The sequence below is a fragment of the Gracilinanus agilis genome, chromosome 4 (assembly GCF_016433145.1).
Source record: "Gracilinanus agilis isolate LMUSP501 chromosome 4, AgileGrace, whole genome shotgun sequence".
In the NCBI taxonomy this organism is placed as follows: domain Eukaryota; kingdom Metazoa; phylum Chordata; class Mammalia; order Didelphimorphia; family Didelphidae; genus Gracilinanus; species Gracilinanus agilis.
The window spans coordinates 230,337,557-230,353,370 of NC_058133.1; the positions used below are offsets into that span (position 1 = coordinate 230,337,557).

General features: G+C 38.8%; 1 protein-coding gene across 1 annotated transcript in view; it reads right to left on the minus strand.

The window, feature by feature from the left end:
* The window catches only part of RNF213 (ring finger protein 213), a 203,659-nt gene that overhangs the window by 23,691 nt on the left and 164,154 nt on the right, over positions 1-15,814 (minus strand). The window contains exons 42-50 of the mRNA XM_044674544.1: positions 14,951-15,071; positions 7,824-7,924; positions 7,310-7,492; positions 5,404-5,573; positions 4,984-5,083; positions 3,070-3,181; positions 2,238-2,454; positions 1,782-1,972; positions 780-902 (exon numbers count right to left, since the gene is read on the minus strand). Of these exons, the coding sequence (XP_044530479.1) occupies positions 780-902; positions 1,782-1,972; positions 2,238-2,454; positions 3,070-3,181; positions 4,984-5,083; positions 5,404-5,573; positions 7,310-7,492; positions 7,824-7,924; positions 14,951-15,071 (1,318 nt within the window). The remainder of the gene's footprint in view (positions 1-779; positions 903-1,781; positions 1,973-2,237; positions 2,455-3,069; positions 3,182-4,983; positions 5,084-5,403; positions 5,574-7,309; positions 7,493-7,823; positions 7,925-14,950; positions 15,072-15,814) is intronic.

Sequence of the window (15,814 nt, forward strand, 5' to 3'; positions counted from 1 at the left end):
GTTGGGTGGATCAGTGGATAGAGACCCAGGCCTGGAGACAGGAGGTCCAGGGTTCAAATATGGTCTCAGACACTTCCTAGTTATGTGACCTTGAGCAAATCACTTAACCTTAATTGCCTAGACCAGTGGTGGTGAACCTATGGTACACAGAGTGCTCTCTGTGAGTACACCCACTGTCCACCCCCTCCCTCTCCAGCATGCCCAATGACATTTTTTCACATCCCCCACCCCTCTGCCCAGCAACCAATGGGAGTGAACTGGGGATAAGGTGGGCAGCTCAGGCAGCAGAGCTGGAGGGGAGTGGAGTACCTTACCCTTCTCTACACTTACTGAGGACATTCCTCATATCACCTGCCCCTCCACCCAGCAGCCTAATGGGAATTCTTTCTCCCTCCCCTGTGTGGGGTGGAGTCTCTGGGGGCAAAGGGTAGGGCACAGCATATAGTCACTAAAAGGTTCACATCACTGGCCTAGACCTTATGACTCTTCTGCCTTAGAATCAGTACTTAGTAGGTAAGGCAGAAGGTAAAGGTTAAGAAAAATAATATGTTTGTACATTTCTATGCTCACATGGCTGCTAGGCAAACTCTACACTGAGGCATGACTACTAGTTTACCACAGTAACAGAAGAGAATATTACTAAGACCAATCACCTATGGCTGCCCAATAGTAAAGAAGAGGCTATCATGACATCCACATACCCTTTTGAAGATTCCCTTCAGTAATATCAAAACCAAAGAAGTTAGAAAGGTATAGTCTATCTCTTGAGAGACTCCTACCTTCAGAGCAGTCATGACACACTTTGGATCACACCTGAGGATTGTCTTCCCCACAGCATCACGTATGGCTTTGTAATTATCTCCACAAACTAGGTAGCGATCCATCTGGCCTGACTGATCTCGCTAGAACAAAAAATGGGGAAAAAAAGACTTCTGGAATGTCAAACATAAAAGCAATGTAGAAAAGGGAATTTGTTTAAGAAGAAGACAGCTTCCTTAGGTGGAGCTTAGAAAGAAAAGCATTACAAATAGGGACATCTTGGCTTCAGATCCTTCCTAGCTGTATGACCCTGAGCAAGTACCTAGCCCTTACCATTCTGTCTTGAAACCAATATACACTATTGATTCTAAGATGAAAGAAAAGAGTTAAAAAAAAATAGGAACATCCAATCACACAGTTACTAAACCACAACAGAGAGCTTTCATATCAAAAAGGTAAAAAGGGATAGGAAATTAAAAGCACCATAGGGAGCAATATTAATCATCCTGTTTCTCCTAGTTTAAAACAAAGCACTAAAGGACAGAAGATTAAAATTTTTTTTATCAGTACTGAAAAGGACTTAACATCAAGTTCCCTCAAGGCAAAATTACTTTGGTGATCTCAGCAATTCAGAGCAGATCGGAGAATGTCTTTGAATCTCCACTCCTCCCCCTTCAGGTTCAGACTCTTCCCAGAGCCCTGGTAGAAGGCCCCTGGAAAAACATTCCACAATCTGATTTACCTTTTTTTTCTTCCTAGGCCAGTCTTTGTCAGAAATGACATTCTTAGGAGGGATATAAGAATAAAAATAGAAGTTCCCCATATTTAGAAAACCCATCCTAGACATGAGAAACATAGAAAGTGAAAAAGGAGACACATATGCCATGCTGTTCAATAAGCAATGAAAGAAGGCAGTGGGAACTAACAACATAAAGCTTTCAATTGTGGTGAGCTTCAACAATAGAATAGTATGGCAGAATATGCATTCAGAAGTTAATGGTGCCTGCTTTGGTTTTCCTCACCATCTGATTGATGATTTCCTGGGGAAACACCCACTGGGACTGGTGGTCCTGTTTGCAAAGGCTCTGTACAAACTCCATCCCATGCTGATTAACAAGCTTCCGAACCAAGTAGACTCTATACCAGTCATTACCTGCTTGAAGGCAGAATCTCTTAACTTGCTGCAGATACCTTTGCTTGTCCTCTGCCACCTCTGTAAAGTGCAAGGAAAAAGCAATTAAGTGGTTGGCTCACCAAAGAAAATTAGACAAATACCAAAACTATGCACAAGGGGAGAGATGCTACTCAGAAGGTATTCAAAATGTAAAGAATGAAGAATCCCACTAAACTCAGAAGGTAAATACTTAATAAGAACATACTCAATAAAAACGCAAACCAATGGAAAAAAAACAGATAATCTGTGGTTAATATATTTTTATATAATGTATTCACTGAAACAGGCAGAGAAGAGGACTTACCTACGGCTTCATGCAATTCAAAGAGGAAATCTGAAGCTCTGTCCAGGCAGAGCCGGATCCTGGCCATGTCCTGTAAGTATTCAACTGAGGATTCATTCACAGGTTCTCTGACATTTTGCAGTAAGGGACAATAATTTCCAAGGAAATGCCCCTCTTCCTTCAGATAGCAGAGTCCATCCTTTTCAGAGCAAACACTAACTTTCTCATATATTGAATCCTAAAAGTTAAGAACAAAGAAAAAACAGTTATGCTCTTTTGGTTACTTGTAAATACAAGCTCTACTTGCAGGCTGGTCCCATGTCAAATCATGAATTCAAACATTCAGAGTAGAAAAATAAGTAATAGACTATTGAAAATTGCTATAAGTAGGTCTGAATGAGGGGGGAAAAAAGAAATGGGTAAAGACTATCTCTGTTTTGTAGCAGATGGTCATTTAAAAATGTACTTTAACAAGAGTTAGAAAATCAGACCTCAGGCTAGAAGGAACCTAGCAGCCATTTACTCTTAACACTTTACTCTTAAACTCTTAAATTCTGAAGAGGAGAAAACAATAGAGTTTATCTGATCTGCCCATACTCACAAGTCTAATAGGTACTACTATTATATAGATCAGAAATAGCTGCTACTAATACATACATGAAACAACTTCTTCAAAGACATGAAGGTAATGAATAGTGATGAGTTCACATCAGGATGTGAACTCAGACCCAAATACAACATTCCAAATACAACATTCTTCCCACTATACCATGAGGTCTCTTTGTGAGACACTCTGAGATTCTATGATTCAATTGTTTATAAAAGAAAGGTAGAGAAGTAAGAGTCAACTTACCTCCAGGCAGTTAATAAAAAGTGTATAGAGTTCAGTTTTATCTTCATCTAGGAATGGTTTCTGCTCTAATTGGGACAAATAATCCTGAATGTACTCTTTCACATCATGGAAGCTGCACAAAGAGAAATTTTATGACAGAACATCCCAGGCCTGGGGTCTCACACAAGAGTTTAATTTGCTGGAATCATAAATCTTCAAAGTGCTTAAATGCTTTATTTATATTTGTTGGCATCTTTTTGAGAAAAATGTATCCTTACCTCACCCAGGCTAGAAGGTCAGTAGCCCCTCATGGACCTAATTCTATTAGGAACCCCAGAGCTACGATTTCCAATAAAGCTTGATAGCATACCCTACACCTATCCCACTTTGGGGGTTTACCAGGTTAGAATTAGACTTAAGGTAGACACTTAATCATTCTTCACAGCTAGTAACTCTGGAGCTCAAATCACCCATCACCTTCAAACTCTCTAGTAGCAAGGATTACATGTATATAGCATTACGCCTAGCATTTAAGTAATCAATTTATGAACCATGTAAACATTCCCATAAAATAGACTGTTTTACAAATGGGAGTAAAAAAGATGACAAAAAATAAACTTGTCAGAGGTGGTACGCTTTAATGGAAGATCCACCAATGAAACTCAAGAGGTCCAATTCCTTGTTTTTATTAGTGTGAGCCTTTAGATACAGTTTATGGACATAGTATGATGTAAGGAAGAGCAAAACAATCTAAGAAAATCTAGTTTTATCTTCTATCCACAATAAAAAAAAACTTATGTTCACAATAGTCATAGTTTACATTACAGAGGCTGTATATAAATCCAAGTTTGCCTGCTCTGATTACAGCACTCAAACTGCTAAGCCTTTAATAAATCTTCTCCTTATTGGTATTGAAGCCCTCAACTAATCAAGTCCCTTTCCTATAGAATCTATAGAATGAGGAGGGGTTTATTTCAGATCATCTCTAACGTTCCTTTTAGCACTATATTCTATAATCCTATAAGAATCAACAACAATGAAACCTTAAAAAAACCATACGACTTGTTGATTTATTTTGTACATTGCTTGTACTGTGATTACTGCCCCAATTAAAACAAATCAAACCATTGATCACATGCGACAAGGTAGGTTTCCACATGCACAAGTTTTTTTGAGTTACTTTTAGAATAACTAATTATTTTTGTTAATACAACACAGCATACAATTCAGAGCCTTTGCATTGTGTCCTCTCTAACTGAAAGTATAGAATATCTTCTAACAGAAACTGCAGGAAACTTTCTAAGAAATATCCAAATTACAAAAATATAAAAATATTTTCAGACACTATCAAAAACCCTCTTACAGTTCATGTAGTACACAAATGTTGTACAAGCCATTCCCCAAATGACAAATGGTGAAGGGATATGAATAGGCAGTTTTCAGATGAAGAAATCAAAACTATCAAAAAAAAAATCACATGAAAAAGTGTTCTAAATCCCTCCTAATTAGAGAAATGCAAATCAAATAAATGTGAAAGCTGGTAGAAATCTGGAAGATGAGTTAGTGTGATTCTTCTTATTTTACAGAAAAGGAAATTAAGATCCTTGCAGATTCTGCAGAGGCAGACAAACAAAAGCTCCTAAGTCTCCTGACTCCCACCTACAGCCCATTCCACTGCACCACACTGCCTACAGTTCTTCATTTTCTTAAAACATGTAGTGTGAATACACAACATACTTTCCCCACATGTGAACATATTAAAACACATGTAACACGAAGAACTTCCAACTGAAGAAACTTCCCCTTCTTTAAAAAAAATGCTTTTTATTTTTAGAATTGCTTGATATAAAAAAGGATACTTTCAGCAAGAATAAAATGTGGAGAAAAAAGTCCTAGGTACCCCAAAATAACTTTCAATAGTTCAATTATTCTTACCTGTACTTCAAAAGGAGTTTTAATACTACTGAGCGGATAACTGGAGTTTTATCTATAACATCATCAAATGGTGAGAGTGACTTTGTATGTTCAGAATGTCCTGAAATTGGCAGGGAAAGAACATATCAGTTTCCAAAGACAGGAAGGTAATTGTAGCATCCTTAAGACATTAGAAGTTAACCAGGGACGTGGGGAGGAACAGCTGGGTAGCTCAGTGGATTGAGAGCAAGGCCTAGAAATGGGAAGTTCTAGGTTCAAATCTGACCTCAGACTCTTCCTAGCTGTGTGACCCTGGGCAAGTCACTTGACTCCCACTGCCTAGCCGTTACCACTCTCCTACCTTGGAACCAATACAAAGTATTGATGTCAAGACAGAAGGTAAGGATTATAAAAAAAAGAAGTTGACTGGACACAACTTACCTAGTAGTTCATCTCTTAAGAATTTTTTATGGACAAAGAGCAGAGAGAGCAATTCTTCAATAACTTCCTTATCTGGTGGAGTGTTGTCTTTAAAACACATGGTAGAAATAAGGTCTATGAAAAAACTGTTGCACATCTGGCGGAACTGTATATGTTTTGCAATAGCATCACTAGGGGAGAGAGTTAAGAACAAAGTAAATACAGACTATAGAGGATATGCACATTAATTTTTTTTCATTTATATAAATATAAGTGAATTGTTTAATGTCAGGCTCAGACTGATATAGAATAGTTATCAGGAGACAATGAAAGAAATATAAACATTTTTCCTTCTACTTAAAATCGCTTTGTGCTGAGATGGATTGGCCATTTGTCCTGTGCTAGGGGGCCAAAAGGCTCAAGAGACTAGCAGAAAACCATGTTGTTGAAGGGAGCCAAGAACAGGAGGAAATAGACCAACACTATGTTGGGAGATTGAGAAGAATTAATCACAGTGTGAACAAAATACATAACTAAAAGGGCATGAGAAAGCAACCGAATTCCTGATTCTTAAGTTTCAGTACTCAAGATAGCACTTAGAGCCATTGGGAAAGAATGCTAGAATAGTGTTCCCTTTGCACATTAATTTTTTTTTTTTTTTTTTTTTTTTTTTTTTTTTTTTTTTTAAATTTTAAACCCTTAACTTCTGTGTATTGATTTATAGGTGGAAGATTGGCAAGGGTAGGCAATGGGGGTCAAGTGACCTGCCCAGGGTCACACAGCTGGGAAGTATCTGAGGCCGGATTTGAACCTAGGACCTCTTGTCTCCAGGCCTGACTCTCAATCCACTGAGCTACCCAGCTGCCCCCGTGCACATTAATTTTTAAAATCCCTCCATGGCAGAAATATAGCTTTAGAAATACTATTAACAATGTGTATGTGTGTGTGTTTTTTTTTACTGTAAGACTTAGAAAAACTGACCTTCTAACAAAGCTCTGAGATAGTTTAAATACAATTACCCTAAGCTTTGGAGAAATTGAGGTTCAGAGAATTAAAGAGAATGGCACCTAGTCTCAGAGCTGAGATTTGAGTCAGAACTTTTACCAAGATTAATACTTTTTAAAAAGCCAAAGTTATTTGGGAACTGAACAGAATTCTATTCCTTTTTAAGGGATAGACGCTTTTTCTACATATTTTAAAGCTTTGTTTCACAAAGACAAGGTAGCACCTTTTTTATAACTTATAACTGGATATTGAAGAATTACAGTTGGTCTTTCTTTCCTAAAAGCTCCACTATAAACACTGGGAGTTCAATCACTTGACCTGGAAAGATTTGTTCTTTGGATAGCCATTAATGTTTATTCCAAAAGAACTGGTATGCTGTGATTATACTTGCATTCTACTTTTAGAATGATGCTCTACTTAAAGAAGAGATGCAAGAGAGACAACTGTTGACAAAAACAGGGCCACACGTTAACTGGAAGATATAATACACAAGGTTTGGTTACATCTAAAGGCCTCTAAGAATGTAGGGCATTTGTGTACCGTGAGGATAAATTCAGAAAGCCAATCCAAGTGGATTTTAATTCCCTGGGTCTTTCCCATCGCAGCCCTAAATTGTAACTTAAGGGCTTGATCCTACTGATTTTAATGTTTCCTGGATGATCTTAAACTTATGAATGGCTATTGTCTGAAAATGAAAGATGTGAAAGGATATGAAGATGTATACAAGTGACCTCCCCTTGTGATGGAATGGGCAATATTCACTATTTCTAGTATGGGGTATTATCAGCATAAAGATTATAATAAATAAACCCTGGGATCCAAGTTTCCTAAATCTGGGGGGACAAAGAGGTGGAATAAGAGAAATGGAGATTATTATTATTTGTCAATGAGAATATCTTATCAGAGGTATAACATGGGATACCTGTGATCCTGGGATACAACAATGGAGAATTCGTCCGGCAAATCTGTGACACACAAAGGGCACCTCATTTGCCCAGGGATGAGCCAAGTTTTAATGCACTTCTTGCAATATACATGGTCACAAGGCAGGCATACAGGTTCCTTTGGGTCCCCTAGGCAAACTGGACAAGGTTGTAGGCCATACCTAGAATCCAAAAAAATAGTTTTGTAGCTCTTTTAAAAAAAGGTATCTTTTGGGGGGCAGCTGGGTGGCTCAGTGGATTGAGAGCCAGGCATGAAGACGAGAGGTTCTAGGTTCAAATCTGGCCTCAGGCACTTCCCAGCTGTGTGACCCTGGGCAAGTCACTTAACTCCCATTGCTGAGCCCTTATCACTCTTCTGCCTTAGAACGAATACACAGTATTGATTCTAAGACGGAAGGTAAGGGTTTTAATTAAAAAAAAAAAATTAAAAAAAGATAGCTTTTTAAAAAATCCCCCAAGTTTCTCTTATTATTCTCAAATATAAGATCTCACTTGATGCATATCTGGCTTGCTCGATCCTTGCACTTGCAAAGAACAGTCATCACTGCAGCAAAAGGTCGATGTGTTTTGATATCCGAATTATCTTGAAGACACTGAAAGGGAGAAATGTAGCAAAACGATACTGATGAACAGTGGAGGATAGATTTCCCAAAGAATGATACCCTACAACAACACGTAAAATGAATACCACAAGTATCTCTCCTGCTTTAAGACTAGAATTCAAAGGTATGACTTTTTGTATTATGCAAGGTAAAGTGTATTATGCTGTACCTTATTTAGTGAAATCACCTGCTTTGTAAACAGAAAATCTTGGGCTTGAATTGGATACCTTTGTGTTTGTCCCTAAATCTGAGTGCTTTTCAAATTTATGATTTCTAGATGAAGATGATGAGATAGCTCCTATGAAAAAGACATGAGGCTTTTAAATGGCCGGAAAGCTCAATGAGTCAGGAATATGAGCCAAAAAAGCTCATGTTATTCCAAGATACAACAAGATGGCACAGTATGCAGAATGAGTCATTAATTCTGCTGTACTCTGCTCTACTCAGATGCACCTGGAGGTCTGTGTTCTGTTCCATACAATGCATTTTGCAAAAGGTGTGGAGAAACTAGAGCACAGTAATTAAGGGAAGCAGAATGGTGGAAGAGACAAATGCAATGGCATATGAAGATCTAATGGAGGAGTAATGCTTATTTAGACTGGACAACAGAATGTATCACATAGCTATCCAAATATTCAGAGGTCTGTCAGGTGAAAGATGAAGTAGACTAGTTTCTCTTAGATCCAAAAGAACTAGAACCAATAGAGAGAAGTTATACGAAGGACTACTAAACTGTGAGAGAAGAAAAAAATTCCTAACAATTAAGCTATCACAAAGTAGAATGGACTACCTTGGGGAGCAGCAGGTTGCCTTGAGTGAAAGGTCTACAAGTGGAGTTAGTGATGTAAAGGGAATTCTTAGTCATATATAGGTTGGACTAAAGGGCCCCAGTGTCCTTCTCCAACTTATGATATTCTGGGATTTTGTCAAATTTAAGATTTCTTCTGTCTCAATAATTTGTTTTCCTAATTCCCAATATCCTCCTCTATGGACACAGAGTTTTAGTACTAACACCTACCCTCTCCGAAAACTCTTTCTATTTGGTGGCCAGAGGAAACTAGTACTTTTACTACCAGCATAAACAGCATCCTATAATGACTAATGTTCATCGCCTGTTTTATTAGTTCTCTAGACCTAGGAGACAGAACTCATCTATGTCTCCATGAAAGATCTGAACAAGAACTTCAAAAACTGTGATAAATTATTCCACTATAAATTTGGGTAAGCTCATTTCAACTGGACCCTCACCATAACAAGAGGCAAACCTTATACATATCTATTAATTGATTCACCACACTGGCTGTTCTGAATCTTTTTCATCTCTCTGCGAGCTTCTCCAAAAATCTTCTCCCTTTGACCATCTCTGCTGAAAATTTCATATATCATCAAGAAAATTAAAGACATTCTTCCACAGCTCTCACTTCCCCTCTATCTCCTTTCCCACCATACTTCTTCCTTCACTCTTGACCCTGCTATCTTCGGATTATTCCACTGGCATTCCTGCTCAATCTTACATCTTTGTCTGTGTATTTCCCTGGTATCTACAAACATACACACACATCTTTCTCCCACCAAAAAACTCTCACTTGATGATATCATACCCTCTAGTTATTTTCCTACATCCCTTTTCCCCTTCATGGATAAACTCCTTGAGAAAGCTGTCTGCACTAGATGTCTCCTCTTCCTTTGCTCTCAAGCTTTTCTGAATTCTCTTCAATCAGGATCCTAATATAATCATTCAAATGAAACTGCTATACAAAGTTATTGATATCTTAAAGATGGTATGAAATGACCTAAAAGTTTTTTTTCTTGGTTACATGATTCTTGTTGTCTGTTATAAAGAATAGGGGGAACTATACTCCTCCTGCTAGGGGATATATAGATACTGGTGAGGGAAGCTGTGTCTCTGTATTCCCCTAAGTTGCTGGTGACTGGGGAACACCAACCCAATCACCTTTGCTTGATGTTGTAATTCCCTTTCTAAATAACAGTGCCTCGGCAGGACCCTAAATGGTCAGTTGGATGGATAACCCTTTCGGGTCCCACCTGGAGTTGGATCAATTATTAATATTGGGCTCTGATTAGCCTTGGATCACGTTGTTCATCTGACTGCGTTTGCTCCCTCCCCAAGGGTTGTGATGTAATGACCACTCAGGAAGGTACTTATTGAATATTTTATCTATGATCTTAATTTGAGAAGGATAATCAGGATGTGGATTGGGGATTGGATACCCTATCAAGCTAATATATATAGGCTATAATCCCTTAGGACTGGAGGCTTACTGATTCATAAAGCTGGAGCTATTGTTCTTCATAACCCCCTCTGATTCAGCTTGGCCACTGCCAAGCTGAATTAGTATTTCTAATTTAGTTTTCATCTGGGGGTTTTTTATTTGTTCGCTTTCTAATTTTTTGAGTTGCATGCCCAATTCATTAATCTCTGCCCTCCTTAATTTGTTAATATATGCACTCAAGGATATAAATTTCCCCCTGAGTACTGCCTTGGCTGCATCCCACAGAGTTTGGTAGGATGTCTCATCATTGTCATTCTCTTCAATGAAATTGTTGATTGTTTCTATGATTTCTTCTTTGACAATTTGGTTTTGGAGAATCATATTGTTTAATTTCCAATTGGTTTTTGACTTGCCTGTCCAGGTGCCCTTACTGATTATTATTTTTATCGCATTATGATCTGAGAAGGTTACATTTATTATATCTGCTCTTTTGCATTTGTTTGCCATGATTCTATGCCCTATTACATGGTCAATCTTTGTGAATGTACCATGTGCAGCTGAAAAGAAGGTGTATTCCTTTTTGTCCCTCTTTATTTTTCTCCACATATCAATTAAATCTAATTTTTCTAGGACTTCATTCATCTCTCTTACCTCTTTCTTATTTATTTTTTGGTTTGATTTATCTAGATCTGAAAGAGGAATATTTAGATCTCCCACTATTATGGTTTTACTATCTATTTCCTTCTTGAGCTCTGCCAGTTTCTCCTTTATGAATTTGGATGCTATGCCACTTGGTGCATATATATTGAGCAGTGTTATTTCCTCATTGTTTATACTGCCTTTAATCAGGATGTAATGACCTTCCCTGTCTTTTTTAATCATATCTATTTTTACTTTGGCTTTGTCAGAGATCATGATAGCCACTCCTGCCTTCTTTTTCTCATTTGATGCCCAAAAGATTTTGCTCATACCCTTAACCTTGAACTTGTGTGTATCTACCCGCCTCATATGTGTTTCTTGTAGACAACATATGGTAGGATTTTGGTTTCTGATCCACTCTGCTATTTGCTTCCGTTTTATGAGTGAATTCATCCCGTTCACATTCAGAGTTACAATTGTTAGTTGTGTATACACTGACATTTTTGTATCCTCCCCTAGACCCACTCCTTCTTATTACACTATTTTCTTTTACACCAGTGGTTTGCTTTGAGCCGGTATCCCTTATCCCCTCCCTTGATTGACTTCCCTTTCTGTCCCCTCCCTTGTTGTTCCCCTCTTTTTGTTTTTTTTAAAGACCAAATGATTTCCCTCCCCCTTCTTCTCCCCTCCCTTTTTTGGCCTCCCCACTCCCCTGCTCCCTTTGGTTTATCCGTTCTGACTTTCTCAGTAGGGTTAGATAGAGTTTTTTATCCGGATGGATAATGAAGCTACTCTTCCTTCTCTGGGTTGATTACACTGAGAGTAAGGTTTGATTATGCTCTCTTCCTCTCCTTCTTATGATATTATTCATCCCCTCCCCTTCCCATGCCCTCTTTGTGTGTAACACAATATCTTATTTTTCTTATTTACTTGGATTTTTCTTGGTGTCCCCTACTATTCCCCCCCTCTTTCCCACCCCCCATGTCTTCTTAGACCATTTAGTATCCTGTCTTCTCCCTATGAATTATTCTTCTGGTTGCTATAATAGTGTATAGAGTTCACTACAGAGAATTATACATAGCATTTCTCCACCTAGTAATACAGATAATTAGATCTTATTTATGCCCTTAAAGAGTGAAGCTTAAAAGACTATGAGTTTTCTTTCTTTTCCCTCTGTTTCTTATTTACCTTTTCATCTTTCTCTTGATATTTGTGGTTGAGTGTCAAACTTTCCATTTAGTCCTGGTCTCTTTTGTGCAAAAACTTGGAATTCTTCAATTTTGTTGAATGCCCATACTTTCCCCTGAAAGTATATGGTTAGTTTCGCTGGGTAGTTGATCCATGGCTGAAGGCCCAGCTCTCTTGCCTTTCAGAATATTGTATTCCAAGCCTTGCGGTCTTTTAGCGTTGAGGCTGCCAGATCCTGTGTGATCCTTATTGGTGCTCCTTGATATTTGAATTGTCTCTTTCTGGCTTCTTTAACTTGAAAGCTCTTCAATTTCGCTATTATATTTCTGGGTGTTGACTTTTCTGGGTCCATTGTAGAGGGTGTTCTATGGATCCTTTCAATGTCTATATTGCCCTCTTGTTGTAGAACTTCAGGGCAATTTTGCTGAATAATTTCTTTAAGTATGGAGTCCAACTTTCTATTAATTTCTGCCTTTTCTGGAATACCAATGATTCTCAAGTTGTCTCTTCTAGACCGGTTTTCTTGGTCTGTCACTCTCTCATTGAGATATTTCATGTTTCCTTCTATTTTATCAGTCTTTTGACTTTGTTTTATTTGTTCTTGTTGTCTTGAGAGATCGTTGGTTTCTAAATGTTCAATTCTAGCCTTTAAGGACTGGTTTTCGGCTTTAATGTTTTGGTTTTCGGCTTTAATGTTTTGGTTTTCCTTTTCAATCTGGTCATTTTTGGTCTTCAGTTGTCTTGTCTCACTTTCCAATTCCGAAATTCTGCCTTTTAAACTGTTATTTTCTTGCCAGATTTCTTCCATCTTCCTCAGCATTTCATTTTTAAACTCTTCCATAGCTTGTGACCAGCTTTCATCTTTTGGGGGAGGTTTGGATTTTTGTTTTCCCTCCTCTGTTGTCTGGATTTTCTCTGTGTAGAAGTTGTCCAGTGTTCCAGAGTTTCTCTTGATAGTCTTTTTCTTCTGGACTTCCTTATTGCTGGCCATTGTTGATCCCGCCCCTTTTCAGCTTTGTCTTTGCACTCAGGGTCTGCCTGTGCCTTGCAAGCTCCAGGGGGCTCCGGTCTTGTCCTCGGGGTCAGGCCTCCTGGTAGTTCCCGGTCTGTCCCTCTGCCCGAGGTTCCTTCAGCAGTCTTTGGGGCTGCTTCCACTGCCGGGCTGGGTCTGCATGGGGTCCTCACTGGAGGTCCAAGCCTGGGCTGGAGATAGTTACTCAAGCCTAGGGCACTGCCTTTGCCTGCGCAGATGCTCTTAGGGCACTGCCTTCACCCCCAGAGAAGGTAGTGAAAGTCTGTGGGCTGGAGATCTTTATTCGAACCTGAGCCGATGCCTTCAGCACTTGGGAAAGGCCATGTTTTAGAGGCCTTTGTCCCAGCCCAAGGAGGTGCCTTCACCCACATGGACGCTTGGGGAAAGTCCGTGTGCGCCCCCAGCCACCTGGGGTCCCTCCTCTTGCAGCACACAGGTACAAGCCCTGGGGATGCCAGTGATTATCTGGTTGCCCCAGTCCTGTTTTCCCACTTGTGCATTCCCATTGTGCGAGGTGTGCGGTGTGGGGGGTGGGGGAGGGGCTTCTTCCTCTCGCATTTTAGTGAGAGCTGTTTTACCCCTTTATAGCGTGGAAATGCCCCGATTCTGCGTACCTTCAATGCTGCGCCCTGTTGTGGGGTTCCTTCGTTCCTCTGGACTCGTTTTTATTTTCCCCTTGAGGAGTCCTGTATGCTTCGGTCAGGAGAGATGGAGCAGCTGCTCCTTACACTGCCGCCATCTTAACCGGAAGCCCTCAGGTCCTTCTTTCTTAGTTTTTGAGATGTCATGCTCTCCTAGTTGCCTAACATCATCATCTCAGTAGCCCTTTGCTAGAAATTTCATCAAGGTCACAATCATTAACTAGGTATAACTCAAAAAACAGAACTGAGCCTTAATCTCTTGGTCCCTCTGTATTTCACTTGGTGATCTAATTAGCTCCCATACATTCAACTACCATTCCTATGCAAATGACTACTAGATATTTATATCAAGCACTTGTCCTTCATCACCAATTATCTTTTGAACATTTCAAAATCCAATGGGTAACTCAAAATTCAACATGTCCAAAATCAAACTCATCTTCTTTTTGCCCAAGACCTTCTCTTCTTCTAAGTTTATTATTTTTGAGTGTATAGCATCCTCCTAGTCAAGCAAGCACACTAACTTTGTAATGTTGTCCCTAAACAACTCATTCCTGCTTATCTCACATAATAAAATTTAGTGACAAAACTTATAATTTTCACAACCTCCCCCCTATGTATCTCCTGTTATCCCTATATGAGCACTCATAGAGCCACCACCCTCATCATTATGACTAGACTTTTGCAATAGCATCTTAATTGGTTCCCTTACACTAAGTCATCTTCCATTTGCCTTCTCCTTGTCTGCTGAAATGATTTTTCTAAAGTATAAATTTGGTCATACACAATTTCTACTAAAGTGGTTCTATATTAATGCTAGGTTCAAAAAAGGTCCTAGGTTTGGCTATTTTTTTTTTTAAATCCTTACCTTCTGTCTTAGTATCAATTCTAAAACAAACGAGCAGCAAAGGCTAGGTAATTGGAGTTAAATGATTTGCCAAGTGTCACATACTTGGGAAGTAACTGAGGCCAGATTTCAAACCAGGTCCTCCCAACTCCAGGCTCTTGTACTATGCTACATACAGTAGTAGCCTTTCTGCTGGACTAAATAAGTCCCTTTCTACCATTCATCTTCTTTTACTTCATTCCTTATACACAGTTTACAAAATAGCTTTACTGGGATAGTTGCTTTCCTTGCACATGATATTACAAGCTTTTGATGCATAAATTCATTCTCATAGTGATGGATTCAATCTTAGTTAAATTAGAAAAAAGGGAATCCTTTCCTGTAAATAAAAATTTACGACTAAGAATGAAGCTTGAAATAAGGTAAAGTACTCACCTTGCCCAAAAGAGAAACATATTCAATCACCAAGTTCTGTAAGTCAGGAAGGCGAGCCTTGGTCTCCAGGAGCACATGTTCCACAAAGAGTGCCATAGAGAAGATCTGATTCCACTGGGTTCTGCCAACAGACCCATAGCAGTAACAATCCCTTAGCAACTCTTCCACAAAGACAGAACAATGATGAAAGCAAAGGAAAAAAATAACACGTACCCTAGACATGGTGAACAGCATGTTTGGAAAACAGCAATAGCAAATACATATAGGTATAATACCTATAGCACTTTCAAAGTGATTCTATTATCTATAAGTTTTTATTGCATAAAATTTCCAAAAGATAAGTCAACCTAGCTGGACATATATGTTCTATCATAGGAGCAGATCACAGCAATCAATAAACTGTATATTATAAGTGTACTATAAAGTAGAACTCCTGCTTGTCATTTCTTACCACACAATAGTATTCCATCACAAACATATACTATAACTTACGTGGCCATTCCCTAATTGATAAGGTATTCCCTCTCTTTCCAATTCTAGGCCCTCAAAAAAGAGCTTTTATAAATATTATAAATATAATTATATTCCCCAATTGAAAAATGGGCAAGAGACATGAATAGGCAATTCTCAGGTAAAGAAATCAAAAGTATCAATAAGCACATGAGAAAGTGTTCTAAATCTCTAACAATTAGAGAAATGCAAATCAAAACAACTCTGAGGTATCACCTCACACCTAGCAGATTGGCTAAAATAAAAGAAGGGGAGAGTAATGAACGCTGGAGGGGATGTGGCAAAATTGGGGACATTAATGCATTGCTGGTAGAGCTGTGAACTGATCCAACCATTCTGGCTGGCAATTTGGAA